A 22,235-nucleotide genomic window follows, 5' to 3' on the forward strand; every position below is an offset into this window, starting at 1 on the left:
TTTCTTAATAAGGTCAAGGCTGCCAACTGCCGGTTCACGACGTTTCATCCATGTGATGTTAAAATGTTAATAGATGTTACATGTTAAGATGCGAACTGTAATAAAGTGAATTGACATTTATATTATAGAAAGTATTGATCTTTTTGGAAAGTGTGTTTAACTTCTCTCGCTTCCTAAAAAAGCATGAATTTGTTTTACAAATATGTTCTCGAAATGCCGGCTAAATTTAATTTTCTACTTTTTACAGTCTGGTTATGTTGATGCAAAAGGACCTGTGTTGTGTTGAGATGGGTATTTTTCAAAAAGGTTTAGAGGATTGTGTATATAAGAATCACAAATCTAGGTGTTTCCTCAAATTTACGTTCGAGGGACTCTGATCATTGACTCTAAGGCTTTAATTTCCAGTCGTTCTTTATAAATATGATGCATATTAAGGTGGTTAATTTATAGCTTTCTTTTTTAAGTATCAGACTCTCCGTTATTCTGCTTAGAACTCATATTGCCATCTATGTCAATGATCTGACCAGACCCTTCATGCTCCTTGTTTGATGAAAAGGTCAGTTAAATAGATGGTTGTCTGGAATAAACAAAGAAAAATCCAGCCCTCAGTTTTTGCAACATTTAATATGTGGGGACTGCCGTCTCACTTTTCTCTGTACTCTTCGTAGCCAAAAGAGAGGCCTGGATTCCTAGAATCCCTAATGTTTTGGATAGTGTGCAAATGTAGAATTTTCAGATCCTGTTTTTATGGCAGGGTGCTTATTGAGTGATTTTTTTTTTTCCTTCTAACTCTAGGTTCCCGGAAAGAATCTGCTCCCCAAGTCCTGCTTCCGGAGGAGGAGAAGATAATCGTAGAAGAAACGAAAAGTAACGGTCAGACTGTGATAGAGGAAAAGTAAGATGTCTTCCATCATGGGAAAGCACTTTTCCTACAATTCAAAGCAGGCATGCAAACACCTTCAAACGTTGCATCCCTCTGCCGTGGGCCAGTGCCAATCTTCCCGCTGGAAGAGGGAATACTCCGGTATTATGGGTTGTGGGGATTATGATCGGGATGGAACTGTGGGGTGATTCAGGTTTCTTCTCTCTCAAGTACTGCCGTGACCCATGGGTAGCGAGTTACGATTTGAAGAAGGAGCAGGCTCTCTATTTCATTCATTCATTCATTCAATCGTATTTATTGAGCGCTTATTGTGTGCAGAGCACTGTACTAACTGCTTGGGAAGTACAAATTAGCAACATATTTGCATGGCTGTTCTGCATGCACCCATTTCACTTGGAACTTGGATACAAAGCTCAAGTGCCACTTAATCTGTAGGATTACACGGGTCTCAGAGTCAGAAGGATCCGGGTGCTAATCCCGCCTCTGCCACTTGTCTGCTCAGTGACCTTGGACAAGTCACTTCACTTCTGTGGGCCTCAGTTCCCTCTTCTGTAAAATGGGGGTTAGGACTGTGAGCCCCGTGTGGAACAGGGACTGTGTCCAACCTGATTAGCCTGGATCTACCCCAGCGCTTAAAACATTGCCTGGCTCATAATAAATGCGGAACAAATACCATAAAAAATAAAATAAAAAAAGGATTCGTGGCATTAAGAGGAGTAGTGATTTCCAAGTCCAATTCAGCATGATTTTATTTAACACTCGTAGTAGGCGACTGTGTACGTTGGCCGGGGTGTTTTAATATCCTGTCCACCCCTTAAAAGTGCTATTTTCATGTCAGTCTGTCTTCCACTTTCAGGAGCCTTGTGGATACGGTATATGCATTAAAAGATGAAGTCCAGGAATTAAGACAGGTGAGTCACCTCTGCCCCTCTCTGCTTTCAAACTGAATAGTGATTTCAGCTTCTAGAGAAGGGGTGACCCTGTGGTGTCCTGTGGAGAGATTGTTTTTTTTCGCTTCCAGGGTTAGATTGTAAGCTTCCCCTCTAGACTGTAAGCTCATTATTTGTGGAGAGGGAATGTATCTACCCACTCTGCTATATTGGACTCTCCCAAGTGCTGTGCACAGAGTAAGCGCTCATTAAATACAGTTGATGGTCTTATTGGGCGCAGAGTCATGGCTCTGCCTGGACATGAGCAACTGGGAGTGTTTTTTCTGGTCAATCCATCAGAGTTATTTATTGAGCACTTCCCTTGTGCCAAGCACTGTACCAAGCGCTTGGAAGATTCCGCGATGGCCCTCATCAGTCAGTCCATCCGTGGTATCGGTTGAGCATTTATTGCATGCAGAGCACTGTACTAAGCACCCGGGAGAGTACAACGTAACAAAGTCGGTAGACTTGCTGCCCGTCAGATTTCCTCCAGCCCTGCCCAGTGTGTCTCCGGAGAGTCCTGTCCAAACCCGTTCCCGGCCTACAAAAGAAGTCTTTAATAAGGGAGACTAGAATTATTTTCCTCCCGTGACTTGTTTTGGCTTTCCGTAGTAGCAACCGAACATCAAAGCGCCTCTGAATGAAGTTTCCATTAGGCAGCCTGCCCTGGTGGGGCCAAGGAATTCCGTAAGTGATGGCCGAGCGGTGAATAAATAGATGACCGTCGCAAGAAGCCAGCACAGTCGGCCCCAGATTTATCATTGCATGGGCCTTTGAAATCCTTGGGTCAGCAGCAGGTGCTTTTGGGAGGGAGGGTTCCGTTCCGAGCTGGAAACCAGTGAGAAGCAGCGTAGCTTAATGGTTAGAGCCCGGTCCTGGGAGTCAGGAGGTCCTGGGTTCTAATCTCGGCTCCGTCAGATGTCCGCTTTCCCGTCTCTGGGCCTCAGTTACCTCACCTGTAAAATGGGGATTAAGAGTGTGAGTCCCTTGTGGGACAGGGACTGTGTCCAACCTGATTAACTCGTGTCTGCTCCTGGCGATTAGAACGGTGCTTGGCATGTAGTAAGTGCTTAACAAGTACCATAGTTATTATAACTAATAAACCAACGAGTTTGCCGTCTGGCTGTTTTCCAGGATAACAAAAAGATGAAGAAATCATTAGAAGAAGAGCAGAGGGCCCGCAAGGAGTTGGAGAAGCTCGTGCGGAAAGTTTTGAAGAGCATGAACGACCCCGCTTGGGACGAAACCAATTTGTAACGAACTTCTCGTCTGCCTCTTTCCAACAAAAGGCCGGTTTTGCGACCCCCCTTCCCCACCCCTCCCCACAACACAGACTTGGGGGTTCATCAGGAAATCTGCAGGACAGGATTTCACCTCATCTAGGGCTCTCCTGGCTCGTCCCGAGCCTAGGGGCGATCAGATTGTTCCCCGACACCGTCTGGACGTGACGGAGACGGGCCCCGGGATTCTCCTTCAAATCAAACGTAATTTGTCGGTGTCTAAATTACCTCATTTTGTGGAAAGTGCAGTGACGGACTGAAAGTCCTTGTTTTTCAGTGGATTTTAATTGAACATATATAAATATATATATATAAACATATATATATTTGTAAATATCCCCATGTTTGAATGCGTACTTGGTTGCTATACCTAGGTGGATAGAATGCTCTGATTTCCTTTCCTCTTATCCTCACGCGCGCACCAGTTAGGTATCGTCCTCAGGCACTCGAGGTAATAAAGAACGAAAATCCCCTAGATGTCATTAGATGATTGGTTCCAAGCCACCCCTACTCACACCACAACAAAATGCTATAACAATATTTCCTATTCTGGTGTAATTAAATAATTTTACCTTATTTATATCTGTGTACATGTTTAAGCGTAGTTCGAAAGTCCCTTTTGGAAGCAGTATTAAAGTCCTAGAGACGCCTCTGGGGCCAACATTACCCTGCAACTTATAAAGAGGAGCTCGTTGAGTTGTAGGATTTTTTAACACACAGCACCCCTGCGGCCAGTTAAAGACGTCTGTAGCTGCCTGCCCTTGTTAATGTGATTATCAGCTCTGAATGTGATTTTGAAGATCACAAATACATTTTTAATACAGAGGTAGCGACTTGATGAGCCCATTTCGTCCAAAGGGGGTGGGGAAATAGGAAATTTAAACCAGATTATGTAAATAGAGTATTATTTATTACTCAATCACTGCAACCAATGAAAATTTGGAGAAGTTACAGTGAAAGTGCTCATTGAGTGGAGGGCTTTTGATGGATCAGTTAAATCTGAGGTCTGTTTTTCATCAGGGTGGAGAAGGCGTAATTCCCACTGGGAGGGTGGTTTTCTCTTTCCTGCAAGGGCACACAAGATCTGCGGACCCGACGCATGATCTGGGGCATCGGTGACCCAGAATCTCCCAGAGGCTGGGACTGAGAGGGAAGGGTTAAACGGCCATTATGTCACGCTGACGTGAAAACGAAAATGCGTCTTGACTGCAAGGACTAAAGAGCCGCCAGGCAGCACTACATTCCGGGGTTAAAATAAATATCCAACCCAGGATGGAGAGGTCATATAGTTGAAACGACTCTCTCCTCCCTGAGTTCGGTTGAAAGTTTTGGGTACGTCTGTCGAGACTTTTCTCAAAGCAAAACTATAGGGTTGTGGAGTGGGGACTGATCTTGGTAAAAGTCTTCCAAGGAACGACATGACTTCACTCCTGGCTTTTTTTCCATTCAATTAGAAAAGTAATCATGGTATTTAAGTGCTTACTGTGTGCCCAGCACTGTTCTAAGCACTGGGGTAGATACAAGGTAATCAGGATGGACACAGCCTACGTCCCACATGGGGCTCACAGTCTTAATCCCCATTTTACAGATGCAGTCACTGAGGCCCAGAGAAGCGAAGTGACTTGCCTAAACTCATACGGCCAATGAGTGGCGGAGCCAGAATTAGACTCCCGGGCTCATGCTGTATCCACTAGGCCACGTTGCCTCTCAGTGAGAAGAGCTTGGACCAATGGAAAGAGTTTTCCCCCTAATTGAATCGAAGGCTTATATCCTATCTTGCCTTTGGACTGGGCAATTCCAACAACAAGTTAGGTTCCTTTGACGTTTGCTATTTCCATCCCCCTCGTCGCTAATTCCAGGCGCCGGTCTGGAATCGTGAACTTGGAGGACAATCGCTTTAGGGTGCGAGTCCCCTGAGGGACAGAGACCGTGCTTAATTCCCACCTGTGTCTTGTTTCCTGTGCTTAGTACAGTGTTGTGTACACAGTAAGTGCTTCATAAATACTCTCGCTACTGCTCCCCTGACCACATTGCGCAGGACTCTCGGGATGCGTCAGGCCCCTCCAGAAGACAACGGGGGAGATCTCGGCTAGTTCACCCGAGAATCGGAACAGCTAAGGGCCCCGGTTTGCCTCCTGTTCACCAGTGGAAATCTGAAATGATTCCAGCTTGTGTCCTCTGCAATGTAGCGAGCCTTCGTGTGAGTGGATTTTGCTTTCTACTTGTATCTGCGTGAAAGGACATTCCAGAGGTAACCCCAGAAAAGGAAAAATATCAAAGTTTGCAATCCTAATGCAGACTTTTAACTCAGGAACAACTTTCTTATTCATCTGATCTTGTCTTTCTGTCGGTCTGTGAAGCGTACCATCACGGTGAAGGGTCGTCAAAAGATTTAGTCTGTGTCCTGTTTCACAGGGAATAATTACGATCGCTGTCAGCAAACTCCAGGAACAATTTCTTACTGAACATGCCTTAACTCTTAGAGGGGAGTATTTAATACACAGGATGTTTTTTAATACCATGTCCATATCAGAAGGGAAAGTGGTCATTTAATCAAGAACATTTGAATGCTTTGTCTTTCGATAGGTCTAAAACCAGGAACAAGTCAGGATTTTGGAGAACAGAGAAGCTGCATCTAGAACATTTCTTATTAAAAACTTTGGCCTATTTGTACATAGACTGTACTCATTTCACCACGTGACCCTCCGAAGGGTTGGGAATATTAGTATATGCATCGAAAAATGGGGCATTGGATTTCATCTTTGAAATTAGCGCTCACCTTTTAAGGATGAGGATTCGAAGCCATCTCTTATCCTGTAGGCGTGAACCACTTTCTGTTCTAAAAGCTTGGAAATGTAGCATCTGAAATTTCTTTTGCTGAGTCTAACAATAACGTGTGCTGATGGGTCTCACCATATGATGTGACTTTCTGGACATTCAACAGCTTCGGGTAGACTTTCTTAATGTCTAGGGACTTTGATGTCTGTTTACCGTAATGGTGGGGAAACTTTTAATCCAAGTGTCCCGAATAATGCCTTGGAATCGACTACAACAATGTTTGTCACGTTAATTAAAATGATTTTTTTTTTCCTAACCAGAGAAATATGTCATTTCACCTGGGGCGTGATATTCCGCTTTGAGGTTTAGGGGGCACATTTACACTATTTTGGGAGAGTTTATTCATTTGTAGATACCTTCAGAGACGATTTGGGGATATAAAATCTACCACGATGCAAAACGAAACACCAGAATCTAGTCGCGTTGCCAGATATTGAGAGCAGTCGAGAGAGAGAGAGAGAGACAACCATGAAAGAAGGGAACACAAGTGGAATATTTGTACCTTAGCTGGGATCAGCATGGATGAGGAGAAAGCAAGCACTAATTACTTTAATCAGTACCATTATGGTTAAATCCCCTCTCAGGGTCGCACCTGGAGAGTTTCCCAGTACTCTACCAGTCTCGACTATGGGAGGGAGAGTCGAGCAGACGCCTACGCGTTCAATTCCTAGCTTGGGCAGTGGCTAGCGAGTGGAAGGCAATCAATCTGCTACAAGTCAACACTCACCTGTGCTGGGCAGCGGCCGCGCGGGAGAGAGTCGAGGGGCGGAAACTCAAGGTTACTGTGTGGAAGGAGGCAATGGTAAACCGCTGCTGGATTTTGACCAAGAAAACTCTGGATACACTACCAGAATGATTGCAGATGGAGGTGGGGCATGCTGGAAGATCTGTGTCCATTGGGTCACCATGACTGGACTGCATAAGACAAGACAATTATTGTTAAAACCATGAAGATGAGCGTGAATACATTCTCTTAGGCCTGGGAATTGGATGAGAATAAGGGTTTAGCCACTGCTGTTACTACTACCGCTACTACTACGGGCCTGGAGTCAGAAGGTCATGGGTTCTAATCCTGCTCCGCCACGTGTCTGCTACGTGACCTTGGGGAGGTAACCTCCCTTCTCCATGCCTGTTACCACATCTGTAAAATGGGAGCCCCATGTGGGACAGGGACTGTGTCCAACCCAATTTGCTCGTATCCACCCTGGCGCTTAGTATAGAGCCTGGCAGGGAGTAAGCGTGTAATACCATTATTATTATTAATTATTATTGCTATAATGAGCTCCAAGCCTCAGAGAGCTTCGCAAATCCAGTCCAGGCTTGAGGTGCTATTCAGGTTGAAAGCCATTTGAATTTCTTATTAACTGGCGTGTGGCGTTTAATTAATTTGATTGTATTTGTAAACAAAGGCGGGTGACATTTAATCAAGGCGAGGAAGGCCGTGAGCAGCTACTTTCCGCCTATTGAAGCACCGTGAGATTAAAATCCAGCCCTGGCAGAGTGAGACGGGAATGAATTATTCAAGCCCCTCCCGTTTGCCTGAGATGGCTATGTTATTTGCCCCTGCCATCTCTTGCTAGAGACAGAATTAAGGGGTCAAACAACTAACTGTCTGCTCTCTACTACTGGTCTGCTGCAACGGGGAGAAGCACTTCATTGATCGATCGTTTATTTATTTATTTTTTTATCATCATCATCATCAATCGTATTTATTGAGCGCTTACTATGTGCAGAGCACTGTTTATTGAGCCCTTACTGTATCACGAGCACAATACTAAGCACTGAGGAAGGTAAAATGCAATTAGATCAAAGTCCTTCCCACTGTCTCAGATGGGGTGGGGTAAGGGGGAAGAACATTTTACTGAGGAGGGAACTGAGGTACAGGGAAGTAAAGTGACATGCCTAAGGTCACAGAGCAGGAAAATGGTGGAGGCAGGATTAGAACCCATGTCTCCTGACTTCCAGTTGTGTGCTGTTTCCACTAGGCCATGCTGCTTCCCTACGCTGCTTCCCTTTCCCATGCTACGATGCTTTAGTTTCTCCTGCTGAGGAGATGTATTGAATAATAATAATAATAATGGCATTTATTAAGCGCTTACTATGTGCAAAGCACTGTTCTAAGCACTGGGGAGGTTACAAGGAGATCAGGTTGTCCCACGGAGCTCACAGTCTTAATCCCCGTTTTACAGATGAGGTAACTGAGGCACAGAGAAGTTAAGTGACTTAACCAAAGTCACACAGCTGACAATTGGCAGAGGTGGGATTTGAACCCATGACCTCTGGCTCCAAAGCCCGGGCTCTTTCCACTGAGCCACGCTGCTTCTCACATGGGACAGGGACTGTGTCCAACCCGATTTGCTTGTATCCACCCCAGTGCTTAGTACAGTATTCCAGGGACTCCCAGTGCTTCCTCTATTGTAAGTTTCCTTCTGGATCGTTCCCCCCGCCCTATTTTTAAATGGTTTTTGTTAAGGGTCTACTATGTGCCAGGCACTGTTCTCAGCACTGGGGAAGATGCAAGAAAATCAGGTTGGACCCAGTCCATGTCCCACGTGGGGCTCACGATCTTAACCCCCATTTTACAGATGAGGTCACCAAGTCCCAGAGAAGTGATGGGACTTGCCCAAGGTCACCCAGCAGACAAGTGGTGGAGCCGGGATCATCATCATCAATCGTATTTATTGAGCGCTTACTATGTGCAGAGCACTGTACTAAGCACTTGGGAGTACAAATTGGCAATATATAGAGACAGTCCCTACCCAACAGTGGGCTCACAGTCTAAAAGGGGGAGACAGAGAACAAAACCAAACATACTAACAAAATAAAATAAATAGAATAGATATGTACAAGTAAAATAAATAGAGTAATAAATATGTACAAACATATATACATCAGAACCTAGGTCCTTCTAACTCCAAGGCCCATGCTCTATCCACTCTTCCACACTGCTTCCCTAGAGTCTCTAGAGTATATATATATATATAGTTACATATTTAGAAAACTAGCTGTACACTTATTTTTAGAAACAAGCAGCAGTTCCAGCGAGATCTACACGTACTGCAAACATCACTTGTCTTTAGTCAATGGCATTTCCCTGTTTTCAGCCTTGTGGCTAGGACTGCTTTGTCCAGGTGGAGGGGAGAGCTGTTTAACTCTTGTTGGTGCTAAATAATAATATAATTGCATTTGTTAAGTGCTTACTATGTGCCAGGCACTGTACTAAAAGCTGAGGTGGATGCAAACAAATCAGGTTGGACACAGTCGCTGTCCTGCATGGGCTCACAGTCTCAATCCCCATTTTACAGATGAGGGAACTGAGGCCCAGAGAAGAGAAGTGAGTTGCCCGAGGTCAACAGCAGACAAGTGGCGGAGTCGGGATTAGAACCCGTGACCTGATTCCCAGTCCTATGATTTATCCACACTGCCAACCACATGCTCCCCAGCTGAAGTGGCATCACCATGGTACATGGAAGGAGAGACAGGGAGCTCCCGCTGAGCTCTCAAAGCGCCTCTCAACTTCACAGGGCCACGTGTTAGGAATAATAATAGTAATTGTATTTGTTAAGCGCTTAGTATGTGCAACGGACTGTACTGAGTGCTGGGGTAGATATGAGATCATTGGGTCTCACATGGGGCTCACAATCTAAGGAGGAAGAACAGGGATTGGATCCCCATTTTAATAATGATGATAGCATTTATTAAGCACTTACTATGCACAAAGCACTATTTTGCAGATGAGGGAACTGAGGCACAGAGAAGGAAGCAACCTGCCTAAAGCCACACAGCAAGAAGGTGGCGGAGCAGGGAGTAGAACCCACGTCCTCCGACTCCCAAGCCTGGGCTCCTTCCATTAGACCACACTGCTTAGTACAATGCCTGACACAGACTAAGCACTTAAATACCACAGTTATTATTTTTGCAGCACTGAGAGACTGTGGTCAAGGCTGGGGCCATGTCTACATCCTCCTGGGGGCCACGTGGGAGATGCTTAATCGATCAGTGGTAATTATTGAACACTTAGTTTATGCAGAGCACTGTACTAAGCGGTTGGGAGGGCACATAGTAAGCACTTAAATACCACATTTTTGCAGCACTGAGAGACTGTGGTCAAGGCTGCGGCCTTGTCTACATCCTCCTGGGGGCCACCTGGGAGATGCTTAATCGACCAGTGGTAATTATTGAACGCTTAGTTTATGCAGAGCACTGTACTAAGCGGTTGGGAGGGCACATAGTAAGCGCTTAAATACCACAGTTATTATTTTTGCAGCACTGAGAGACTGTGGTCAAGGCCGGGGCCATGTCTACATCCTCCTGGGGGCCACCTGGGAGATGCTTAATCGATCAGTCATGGGTTCGAATCCCGGCTCCGCCACATGTCTGCTGTGTGACCTTGGGCAAGTCACTTAACTTCTCTGAGCCTCAGTTCCCTCATCTGTAAAACGGGGATTAAGACTGTGAGCCCCCCGCGGGACAACCTGATCACTTTGCATCTCCCCAAGCGCTTAGAACAGTGCTTTGCACATAGTAAGCGCTTAACAAATGCCAACATTATTATTATTGTCAGTGGTAATTATTGACCGCTTAGTTTATGCAGAGCACTGTACTAAGCGGTTGGGAGGGTGCAGTACCACAGCATTAGCAGTCACACTCGCTGTCCACAGTGAGCTTCACTGCTCCTCAGAGATTCCCCTCTGTGATGTCACGATTCCAAACACCGCTGAGGAATCCTTAGCAATTCCTCAGCGGGAATCAGTGGAAGGAGACTGGGAAGACCCCCGACTGTGGCTACGTTTTAGACCCTCCTGCCACCACTTGCGGTGAGGGCTAGAGTAGGGACGACAAACACCCCAGCTTGCTTTAAGTCAGGTACTTTTAATCCCACTCCCTTTCGAGAAGGCTCAGCACACGACCTCCTGTCAAAGAGGGCTATGTACTGAGCGCTGGCTGCGTCCCCGGGCAGGGTTTTAACACATCCTTTAGGCCCACCCCTGGCTGCCTCTGTGAGCCCACTGTTGGGTAGGGACTGTCTCTATATGTTGCCAACTTGTACTTCATCAATCAATCAATCAATCAATCAATCATATTTATTATAATAATAATAATAATGGCATTTATTAAGCGCATACTATGTGCAAAGCACTGTTCTAAGCGCTGGGGAGGTTACAAGGTGATCAGGTTGCCCCACGGGGGGCTCACAGCCTCAATCCCCATTTTACAGATGAGGTCGCTGAGGCCCAGAGAAGTGAAGTGACTTGCCCAAAGTCACACAGCTGACCATTGGCAGAGCCGGGGTTGGAACCCATGACCTCTGACTCCAAAGCCCGGGCTCTTCTCCACTGAGCCACGCTGCTTTATTGAGCGCTTACTGTGTGCAGAGCACTGTACTAAGCGCTTGGGAAGTCCAAGTTGGCAACATATAGAGACAGCCCCTACCCAACAGTGGGCTCACAGTCTAAAAGGGGGAGACAGAGAACAAAACCAAACATACTAACAAAATAAAATAAATAGAATAAATATGAACAAGTAAAATAAATAAATAGAGTAATAAATATGTACATACATATATACAGGTGCTGTGGGGAAGGGAAGGAGGTAAGATGGGGGGATGGAGAGGAAGGAAGCACTTGGGAAGTACAAGTTGGCAACATATAGAGCGCTTAGTACAGTGCTCTGCACACAGTAAGCGCTCAATAAATACGATTGATTGATTGCCTCAGGCAGCTCCCCTTAGCCCTCCCGAAGCTGCTCCCGCAGGAGCGAGCTCTCATTGGCCCCTCGCGCCGTCCGTCAGGCTCCGGGGCCTCCCATTGGCTGGCGAGCGCGAGGTCGGCCTCTCGTTCTCCAATGACCTTCGTGCGTCGCTCTTAGTCCCGCCTCCAACGGTCCGTTGCTCATCTCCTCGTGCCCTCATCCGCCATCTTAGGGCCATGAGGCCCTGGCGGGGGTGGGGGAAGCCGTTCTCTCGGCTGTAGGGTGGGAGGGGCCAAGGCGGCTTGAATCTCCCCTCACCTCAACCCAGACCGCCATTTGGAGCCAGGGAAGGGAGGGAACAGTGAGGAAAAACCTTGCAGCGTGTTATTCTGGGTTAAAAACCATGGTAGAAGCCATGCAGCAAAGGATTCTGGGTTGCAGGCCTGGTGATGCTCACCTAACTGCCTCAATCAATCAGTCGTATTTATTGAGCGCTTACTGTGTGCAGGCCACTGTACTAAGCGCTTGGGAAGTACAAGTTGGCAACAAGGGCCCAAGCCTGGGAAGGGGAACATCGGGGAACCCTTCTGAGGGGGCGAAAACTTTCAACCGGTCCAGCAGAGTCACAAGAAAGACGAGTCCCTGTCTTCCCCAGCCATTTCTGACAGGGCAGACATCAGCGGGACTGGACCGGTCACAGGCCCTGGACCTCTTTGGTGTCCTGAGGTTTGCGGGGCCTCTGCTAGACTCCCCGCCAGGTCGCGGTTCAACATGCCGACCTTGCGACGGAAAGCATCCAACCCTCTGCTCAAGGGATTTGAAGGTAAAAATAATAATGACTGAGGGTGTTTGTTAGGCGTTTACAATGTGCTAAAGACTGTTCTCAGCGTTGGGGGCGATCCAAGGTCATCAGGTGGTCCCACGTGGGACTCACAGGCTTCATCCCCATTTTACAGATCATCATCATCACCATCAATCGTATTTATTGAGTGCTTACTGTGTGCAGAGCACTGTACTAAGCGCTTGGGAAGTACAAGTTGGCAACATAGAGATGGTCCCTACCCAACAGTGGGCTCACAGTCTAAAAGGGGGAGACAGAGAACAACCAAACATACTAACAAAATAAAATAAATAGAATAGATACGTACAAGTAAAATAAATAAATAAATAGAGTAATAAATATGTACAGACATACAGGTGCTGTGGGGAAGGGAAGGAGGTAAGATGGGATGGAGAGGGGAACGAGGGGGAGAGGAAGGAGATAATGGCATTTATTAAGCGCTTACAATCAATCAATCAATCAATTGTATTTATTGAGCGCTTACTATTTGCAGAGCACTGTACTAAGCGCTTGGGAAGTACAAATTGGCATCACATAGAGACAGTCCCTACCCAACAGTGGGCTCACGGTCTAAAAGGGGGAGACAGAGAACAGAACCAAACATACCAACAAAATAAGTAGGATAGAAATGTACAAGTAAAATAAATAAATAAATAAATAGAGTAATAAATATGTACAACCATATATACATATATACAGGTGCTGTGGGGAAGGGAAGGAGGTAAGACGGGGGGATGGAGAGGGGGACGAGGGGGAGAGGAAAGAAGGGGCTCAGTCTGGGAAGGCCTCCTGGAGGAGGTGAGCTCTCAGCAGGGCCTTGAAATTGTAAGCAGGGCTTACAATGTGCAAAGCACTGTTCTAAGCTCCGGGGAGGTTACAAGGTGATCAAGTTGTCCCCTGGGGGCTCACAGTCTTAATCCCCATTTTACAGATGAGGTAACTGAGGCCCAGAGAAGTGAAGCGACCTGCCCAAAGTCACACAGCTGACAATTGGCAGAGGCGGGATTTGAACCCATGACCTCTGACTCCAAAGCCCGGGCTCTTTCCACTGAGCTACGCTGCTTCTCACATCTAGCTGCTGTGGCACATTATGAGTCTAGACCGTGAACGGGCTGCGGGCAGGGATTGTCACCGTGGTTGTAGTGTCCTTTCCCAAGCGTTTAGTACAGTGCTCTGCACACAGTAGGCGCTTAATAAATACGATTGAATGAATGATGTGCTGTTGGAGGGCTCCCCCTGGTGCCTGTTGTGGAGAATAACCATTACCGAGTGCCACTGGGGCTTTCTCCCTCTTTGAGGAGAGGTCAGCATGGTAATAATAATAATAATAATGGCATTTGTTAAGCGCTTACTATGTGCCAAGCACTGTTCTAATAATAACAATAATGATAATGATGATGATTGCAAAGCCCTCAGGGCCATTGTTCCTAAAGGGAGAGAAAGCAGCCTGCCCGTTGCCCAGATGGGGAAATTGAGTCACTGAACGCAACAGGAAATTCATTCAATCATGTTAAGTGCTTGTTATGTGCAAAGCACTGTGCTAAGCGCTTGGGAAAGTACCATACAGCAATAAAAAGTGACATTCCCTGCTCACATATCAAACACTGGCAGGCCTCATCGCGGACTTTGAGTCCAAATCCATTCCCAAGATGAAGCCTTAGTCAGGTGGTATAATAAGAAGAAGTGAAAGTAAATGAAATTTACGTCAGGATGCTTCAGGAAGAGAATACGGAAGTGGTAATAATAATAATTAGTAATAATAATTATGGCATTTGTTAAGCACCTACTTTGTGCCAGGCACTGTTCTAAATAATGGGGAAGATAAAAGCCAATCCGGTTCACACAATCACACCCAACCCCTCATTTGACTTCCCGATAGTGAAAATCACAGTAATAGTAATAATACTAGTTATGGTATTACAGATTTTACTTTAGGGAAAGTTTCTGTCTAGTTGTGTATCTGTTCTCCCTGAGAAGTTGGATCCTGGCTATACTGATGATCCCTACCTGTCCAGACAATCAATCACGGGTATTTATGGAGCACTTAGTGTGTGCAGAGTACTGTCCTAAGCACTTGGAAGAGTACAATACAGCAGAATTGCTAGACGTCTTCCCTGCCCATAAGAAGCTTACAGTGTAGAGGGGGAGACTGATGTTAAGTAGAGCTACTGTAGCAGGGCAGTGAGGTTTCTGCTTCATTTTTTTAAAATGACATTTGTTAAGCACTTTCTGTGTGCCAGGAATTGTACTAAGCACTGGGGTAGATATTATTGCAGTCATTTATTGAGTACTTAGTTCAGAGCACTGCACTAAGCCCGTGGGAGAGTATAACAATAAATAAGCTAGTCAGGTTGGACACTGTCGGTTTCCCACACGGGGCCCTCAGATTTACTCCCCAGTTTACACACGAGGTTACTGAGACCCAGAGAAGTGAAGGGACTCGGCCAAGGTCACACAGCAGATGAGCGCTTCAGGCCGTTCTTCATTAACCATCCAAGCTCTTGTTTCTCAGTCCATCTTTCTGGATGGAAATGTTTAACTTGCAAGAAGGACTGAAAACTGTCTTTTGCCAGGAAGTGACTCAGTCTCGTTTGATACACGTACCTTGTTGCTTGCTGCAGTGAGCCTAGTGGAAAGAGTTAGGGGCCAGGAGTCCCAAGACCCGGGTTCTAGTCTTAGCTCTGTCCCTTGCCCACTTTGTGGCCTTGGGCGAGTCACTTAACTTCCCAGTACCTCAGTTTCTTCATCTGTATAATGGGGATTGAAAGCCTGTTTTCCCTCCTGCTTATACCGTGAGCCCCTGGTGGGGCAGGGCCTGTGCCTGACTTGATTTTCTGGCAGTCATTCAGTCAATCCTATTCATTGAGCGCTACTGTGGTCAGAGTCCTTTAAGCGCTTGGGAGAGGACAGCATAAGAAAGAACAGGCACATTCGCTGCCCACCATGAACTTAGAACACTTACCATTATTAGGATGGTCGCCAATTTATTGTCCTCACTCTTTCCTGTCCAATTGGCAGTAGAACTTCCTGTCTTTCTGACCCAGCGTAAAGATGTGGAAACAATCCACAGCTCCTGCTGATCATTTTCACCGCAACAGGCTCAAATGAGAGCTAATTACACATTACAAATCGAATCTCCAAATTTCTATTGTAACAGAGTTCTGTTTTCGGTTTCTTCCTCTCCCAGGACTGGGCTTGGCATATCTCTTAGCTGAACCAAATTATCTTCTTAATCATGTCAGAACCCTGGATTATTCCGTATAATTAACATGCCATTATTTGATTCAGAAACTGAATTCATTCCAGATCTTAGTTTCTCAATGAGATTGGTAGGCTGCATAGTTACAAAAAAAAAAAAGGAACCCCCCCCCACACAAAAAACGCCAACCCTCACCAATCCCATAACTGCTTCCTTTAAAATTAAATTAAAAGCAGCCGGGAAGTGTGAGACTCTGGGAGATTTCAGACTTTCAGCGTGTTTCATCCACAGTGTGCGATGTTCCCCTCTCGGAAATATGCCAGGAGAATGTGTCGCGAGACAAGTGTATCGAGCTCAAGTGCTGCTTTCAGAAGCAGTTGTGCTTGAAGAAAGCCGTTCCAAGTGAGTATCCTGGTCTGCAGCCTGCCAGGAAACAGGGATTGGGATAGAGACAGTATCACTCACTCAACCAATCAATGACACCTATCAAGCGCTTACTACTACTACTAATAATAACTGTGGTATTTGTTAAAAACGTACTATGTGCCAGGCACCGCATTAAGCGCTGGGGTAGATACAAGCAAATTGGGTTGTACGCAGTATATGTCCCACATGGGGCTCACGTTATTCATCCTCATTTTACAGATGAGGTAACTGAGGCACAGAGAAGTGAAGTGACTTGTCCAAGGTCATACAGCAGACAAGTGGAGGAGTTGGATTAGAACCTAGGTCCTTGGGACTCCCAGGCCAATGCTCTAACCAGTATACCACACTACTTCTGACCTCAGGGGAACGGGATTGAGTCACGTGGGGGTAGGGGCTGAGGAGAAAACCCTAGTTCTAGTGGATTTTAATATGCCCTAAAATGTTTCCTTGTCTTTGACATCCCTCTTGTTCAGGCAGTTTAATTTAGGGGAATTAATTTTGTGCTGTAGAAATAGTAGCACGCAGTGACAGGGTTTCTTGAGTTCATTGTGCACATAATTCCTTGTTATGAAAACCTTTCACCCAGTTCTTAAATTGGCAGGATTTGAAGTGCGTATTGACTGGATTTTGCCACAGTCTGTAGTATTAGGGATCTGAACTAGGAAACGAGCCCTGGGATTGAATGAAAAAATGGGGATTTTGAATTGTGCAGTCTGCTTTTCCGACACCACCTGGTTTCCTCATTCTATTGCTCTGGTTTAGAGCGGGGAGTTTAACTTCACGTCACACGTAGGTTGATTTTGATTTTGATGGGTTCTCTACGGGGCTCAAGTTCTACACTAAAGGTTCAAATGTTTCTTGTTCATAGTAATAATAATAACATGGTATGTGTTAAGCATTTATTATATGCCAAGCACTGTTCTAAGCACCGGGGTAGATACAGGGTAGTCAGGTTGTCCCATGTGGGGCTCTCACTTTTAATCCCCATTTTACAGATGAGGTAACTGAGGCACAGAGAAGTTAAGTGATTTGCCCAAGGATTTGTTAAGCACTTAACAAATACCATTAAGGAGGACAATTTTTACCTGAATGATAAACTGAGAGTTGAGAAAATGTCCCTTAGGTTGGAAGTTTGCTGGTACACACCTGTCCTGTCAATTAGGAGGCCTTCCCAGACTGAGCCCCTTCCTTCCTCTCCCCCTCATCCCCCTCTCCATCCCCCCCATCTTACCTCCTTCCCTTCCCCACAGCACCTGTACATATGTATATATGTTTGTACATATTTATTACTCTATTTATTTATTTGTTTATTTTACTTGTACATATCTATTCTATTTATTTTATTTTGTTAGTATGTTTGGTTTTGTTCTCTGTCTCCCCCTTTTAGACTGTGAGCCCACTGTTGGGTAGGGACTGTCTCTATATGTTGCCAATTTGTACTTCCCAAGCGCTTAGTACAGTGCTCTGCACATAGTAAGCGCTCACTAAATACGATTGATTGATTGATCAACTAATGGCATTTTTTGAATTTTTACTCTGTGCAGAACACTATAGCAAGCACTTAGGTGAGTACGATGGAGTAGATAGAGCCGATCTCTGTCCTCAGTGAGCTCATAATATTTGGGGGAGACAAACAAAGGTATTTATGGAGCGCTTACTCTATACGGAGCACTGAACTAAATGCTTGAGAGAGTACCGTATAAAAGAATTAGCAGACACGCTCCCTGCCCGTAACAAGCTCGAGACAGACATTAAAATAAATAAGAAGGTCGAACAGCCGGCAAGTGGCGGGGTCGGGATTAGAACACAGGTCCTTATGATTGTCAGGTCCGTGCTCTTATCTGGTAGGTCACACTGCTTCACTTCCTAGAAGGAGTGAGTTTTCAGGGCCGGGGAATAGAATTTGAAAGAGGAGGGACTGCAGAGGAATGGGTGGTGGGCGACGCAGGAGAAGTCGGGGTGGGTGGAGGGGGAAGATGGGTGTGAAGGGGGGATAACCCATTCTCTGTGAGGAATCATTTCATTCCTCTCCCTTCTGAGGGTGATAAAAGGACATTTCCCATTTCCCTCCCCAGAGTATGTTTCCCTGTTCATCATCATGATAGTTGTCGTCTTGGGAATCTTCTTGTGCTTTGTAGCCTTCGGGTAAGTGAATTCCCCCTCGGTGCTCCTGGCCGATGAGTTGTTCCAAAGAGGAGAATCTGATTCGTTTAAAGTTAGTTTTTATTTTTACGAAAGAAAAACTGAAAATAGGAAGTGGACTTGTTTGGCAGGAGCGTGGAATTAATCCTGCAGCTTGAAGAGAAGCTTCTGGGTTCAGGTCCCAGTTTAATGCCTCTGATTGTTCAACTGCTTGAAGAGGGCTGTTGAAAATTTCGAAACCCTGATGCAGAAGGGAAATTTCCAGCAGAAAGCGAAACTTTGCCAGGGTTAGAGGGATAGTGTGCTGTAGAGGCTGATTCTGCCTTTGATTTCCGAGATTGGAATCAAATACTTTTCCTGGTAGAGTCTGGCAAGAGAAAAGAAAGAAGAGAATGGCTCAAAGACATCAGCAGGCAGCAGGTCCCGTAGCCACACCTCAGGAGAGAGATACCAAAAGCCTGAAGGGATGGAAGGAAGCCACGTCCCAAGACAACACAGAAACGCAAGAAGATGATGAGAATGAAAGCCAAGGCAGGTGCCATTATTTGAGAAGACAGGTCCATCGGATCAGATCTGAATTTGTTTGTTTTCCATGCACCCCTGTGCTTACGATGGTACTTACCACCAAGAAGGAGCTGAAGGCATAGCATTCCTGCTCTGAGGCAGTGTGGCCCAATGGATAGAGCAGGGAACTGGGAGTCCGAAGGACCTGGGCTCCAATCCTTGCTCTGATGTCTGCTGTGTGACCTTGGGCCTCACGTCACCTCTCTGGGCCTTAGTTCCCTCATCTGGAAAATGGGGATTAAGACTGTGAGCCCCATGTGGGACATGGAATGTGTCCAATCTGATTAGCTTGTATCTACCCCAGCACTTACTACAGGGCCCAGCACATAGTAAGCGCTTAACAAATGCCATTAGAAAAACGATACAAAATGAAAAAAATCACCTAAAGTCAAAAAATAATCCTCAAACTCGTGACCAATTCAATTGGTACACACCTCCATGCTATTCATTGAGTTTCCCCCACTCAGTATCGAATAATCATCTCGACCAAAGGATGTGACGGAAATGCCCTTGTTTTCTGATGATTACGTTTTAAGTTTCCATCAGCCCATTTTATGCCGTTTGCCCAACTTACGCCGCCATCTCTTTATTTCAGAAGAAAGTGATGAGAAAGACGAGGAAGATGAACAAGCTAGATGGCAGCAAGAAGCCAACAGAGAATAGAAATATTAAACAAATGGAATCATGGGCTGGGAACTTTCCCCCTAGTCTGTATAATGGACTTGAATTACTAGCCAGAGAAAAAGGTTAAAATATATTTGCCAAACTATGGGTTGTTTTGTGTTTCTTCTTACTTGGAATTTTTATTCCAAGAAGGGTAGAAGGCGTTTGAAGCGTGAATAAAGGTAACGGCAGAGAATATGTGTAATCATGAATGATTGAAATTTGATTGCCAACTTGTACTTCCCAAGCGTTTAGTACAGTGCTCTGCACACAGTAAGCGCTCAGTAAATACGATTGAATGAATAAATGAATGTCGGCTCAGACTATCAGTTATGTCTGGTATAAAGGAGCTGTTCGGAATTCAATTTGGGTCAGTTTCAGCTCTAGGACAGCAACTCTTCTGGACTAGTACTGGTTAACGTACTAGTTAACTGGTTAGCTGGTTAACGTTCTCCCCTTCTAAACCTTTAAGCCTGTTACGGACAGGGAATGCTCGTTCATTGTCATATTTATTGAGTGTTTAGTCTGTGCGGAGCACTGTACTAAACACTTGTGAGAGTACAGTACAACAAAAAATGAAACACACTCCCTGCCCACACCAACTCTATTATATTGTACTCTTTCAAGTGCTCAGAACAGTGCTCTGCATACAGTAAGCAATGAATCAATGGGATTTATTGAGTGATTATTATGTGCAGAGCGTTGTAGTAAGCCCTTGGGAAAGCATAATGTAACAGAGCTGAAAGACACATTCGCTGCCCTCAGCAAGTTTGCAGTCTAGAGGGGAAGGCAGACATTAAAAGAAATAAATAAATTATAGATGTGAACGTAAGTGCTGAGGGAGGGGTGAATAAAAGGTACCACAGAAGGGAGTGGCAGATTAGGAAATCAGGGCTTAGTCTGGGAAGGTCTTTTGGTGGAAATTGTGCTTTTATAAGGTTTCGAAGGCGGGGACTGAGTTGGTCTGTCGTATACGAAGAGGGAGGAGGTTCCAGGCCAGAGGCAGGACGTGGGAGAGAGGTTGGCAACGAGACAGATGAGATGGAGACACGGAGTAGGTTGGCATTAGAGGCGCGAAGTGGGCGGGCTGGGTTGTAGGAGGAAATCAGGGAGGTGCTCCTGAAATCAATCAATCAATCAATCAATAAATTATTTATAAATACCATTGGTGGATAGAGAAGAAGGGGCTGCAGGGAAAAGGGTGGGGTGGATTAGAACCAGCCATCCTCAGACGGATTGACTTCGTGGCTGCAAAGCACTTACTATGTGTCAGGCACTGTTCTAAGCCCTGGGGTAGATACAAGCTAATCAGGTTGGATATAGTCCCCGTCCTACATGGGGCTCATGGTCTTACTCTCCATTTTACAGATGAGGTCACTGAGGCCCAGGGAAGTGAAGTGACTTGCCCAGTCGCCTAGCAGGCGATGGAGCTGGGATTAGAAGCCAGTTCCTTCTGACTCCTAGGCCCGTGAGCTTCCCGCTAGGGAACATTGCTTCTATTTCTCCATTCCATTTCCATTCATCGTCGTCTTCTTTCCTATGCAACTCCCCATCCCCGGCCTTTGCCCCGTACCTTCCCACACCTCCGATAAAATCTATATGTTGCAAAACTGTTCTAGGCAAAACCAACCTTGTAGAAAAGAAACTTGCCTTTCAGACAAACACCGAAGAGTTCATAAATGCAAGCCGGGAGTCAGAGGATCTGGGTTCTAATCCCGGCTCCACCACTCGTCTGTTTTGAGAAGCTGCGTGGCTCAGTGGGCCAAAGCAGCGGGCTTTGGAGTCAGAGGTTATGGGTTCAAATCCAGGCTCCGCCAGTTGTCAGCTGTGTGACTCTGGGCAAGTCACTTCACTTCTCTGTGCCTCAGTTACCTTATCTGTAACTAAGGGGACGAAGACTGTGAGCCCCTCATGAGACAACCTGATCACCTTGTAACCTCCCCAGCGCTTAGGACAGTGCTTTGCACATGCTAAGCGCTTAATAAATGCCATTATTATTATTATTATTATTCTTTTGTGACCTTGGGCAAGTCACTTTACTTCTCTGTGCTTCAGTTACCTCCTCTGTACAATGGGAATTTAACACCAGTCCTTCCTCCTGCTTAGTCTGTGAGCTCCACGTGAGAAAGGGACCATGTCCTACCTGATTCAATCAAGCAGTCAATAATCACATTTATGGAGCGCTTACTGTGTACAGAGCACTGTAATGAGCACTTGAGGAGCCCAAATAACTTGTATCTACCCCAGAGCTTAAGATCAGTGCCTGACGTACAGTAAGCACTTAGAAAATACCATTAAAACAAAAAAGAGTGCCGGGGACATCCCCTCATTGACAAGAGGAAGGAGCCAAAGCAATTCCCCAAGGATGATTCCAAGTTTTCCAGATACTCTTTCTCACAAAAGCTGGGAATATTTCGAGGGAAGCTTTCACCACCAGAGGGCTCCCACTATTTTTCCATTTCTACAGGAGCAGCAGCAGCCGGGATGCTGAAAATCCACTGGATACTGACAGTCTGGGATGGGTCCGCCCTCTATTCCGCTAAACCCTCATCTCATGTAACCCCAATCTCCCTCCTTCTCTGTCATCTCATTTTCCCTTTCTCCAAGACATCTCTCCTTGGATGTTCCACTGGTATCTCAAGCTCATAGGTCTAAAACTGGACTCTTCAGTCAATCAATGGTATTTACTGAGCAAGTGCTCGGTAGAGTACAGTATAGCAGTATTGGGAGACGCATCCCCTACCCACAATGAATTTACTCTCCTCCACATCACAGTTGA

The 22,235-nt window shown here is 45.7% G+C and overlaps 2 protein-coding genes across 4 annotated transcripts in view; both read left to right on the forward strand.

The window, feature by feature from the left end:
- Positions 1-3,672, forward strand: part of ARHGEF7 (Rho guanine nucleotide exchange factor 7) — a 139,805-nt gene extending 136,133 nt beyond the window's left edge. For both annotated transcript variants that reach the window (XM_038761852.1, XM_038761853.1), the window contains 3 exons: positions 796-895; positions 1,740-1,794; positions 2,947-3,672. In XM_038761852.1, coding sequence (XP_038617780.1) covers positions 796-895; positions 1,740-1,794; positions 2,947-3,069 — 278 coding nt within the window. In that variant the 3' untranslated portion in view covers positions 3,070-3,672. The remainder of the gene's footprint in view (positions 1-795; positions 896-1,739; positions 1,795-2,946) is intronic.
- Positions 3,673-10,663: 6,991 nt separating this feature from the next.
- TEX29 (testis expressed 29) lies at positions 10,664-19,551 on the forward strand. Of its 2 annotated transcripts, none has more exons than XM_038762128.1 (6): positions 10,664-10,747; positions 12,277-12,444; positions 15,953-16,063; positions 18,163-18,232; positions 18,594-18,760; positions 19,389-19,551. In XM_038762128.1, exons 2-6 carry the CDS (start codon positions 12,393-12,395, stop codon positions 19,454-19,456), a joined length of 468 nt encoding a protein of 155 aa, XP_038618056.1. In that variant the 5' UTR covers positions 10,664-10,747; positions 12,277-12,392; the 3' UTR covers positions 19,457-19,551. The 2 variants fall into 2 exon arrangements, with proteins under 2 accessions (XP_038618056.1, XP_038618055.1); XM_038762127.1 differs by having other exon boundaries at positions 10,672-10,796.
- The last annotated feature ends 2,684 nt before the right edge of the window (positions 19,552-22,235 follow it).

The sequence above is a fragment of the Tachyglossus aculeatus genome, chromosome 20 (assembly GCF_015852505.1).
Source record: "Tachyglossus aculeatus isolate mTacAcu1 chromosome 20, mTacAcu1.pri, whole genome shotgun sequence".
NCBI classification, from domain to species: Eukaryota; Metazoa; Chordata; class Mammalia; order Monotremata; family Tachyglossidae; genus Tachyglossus; species Tachyglossus aculeatus.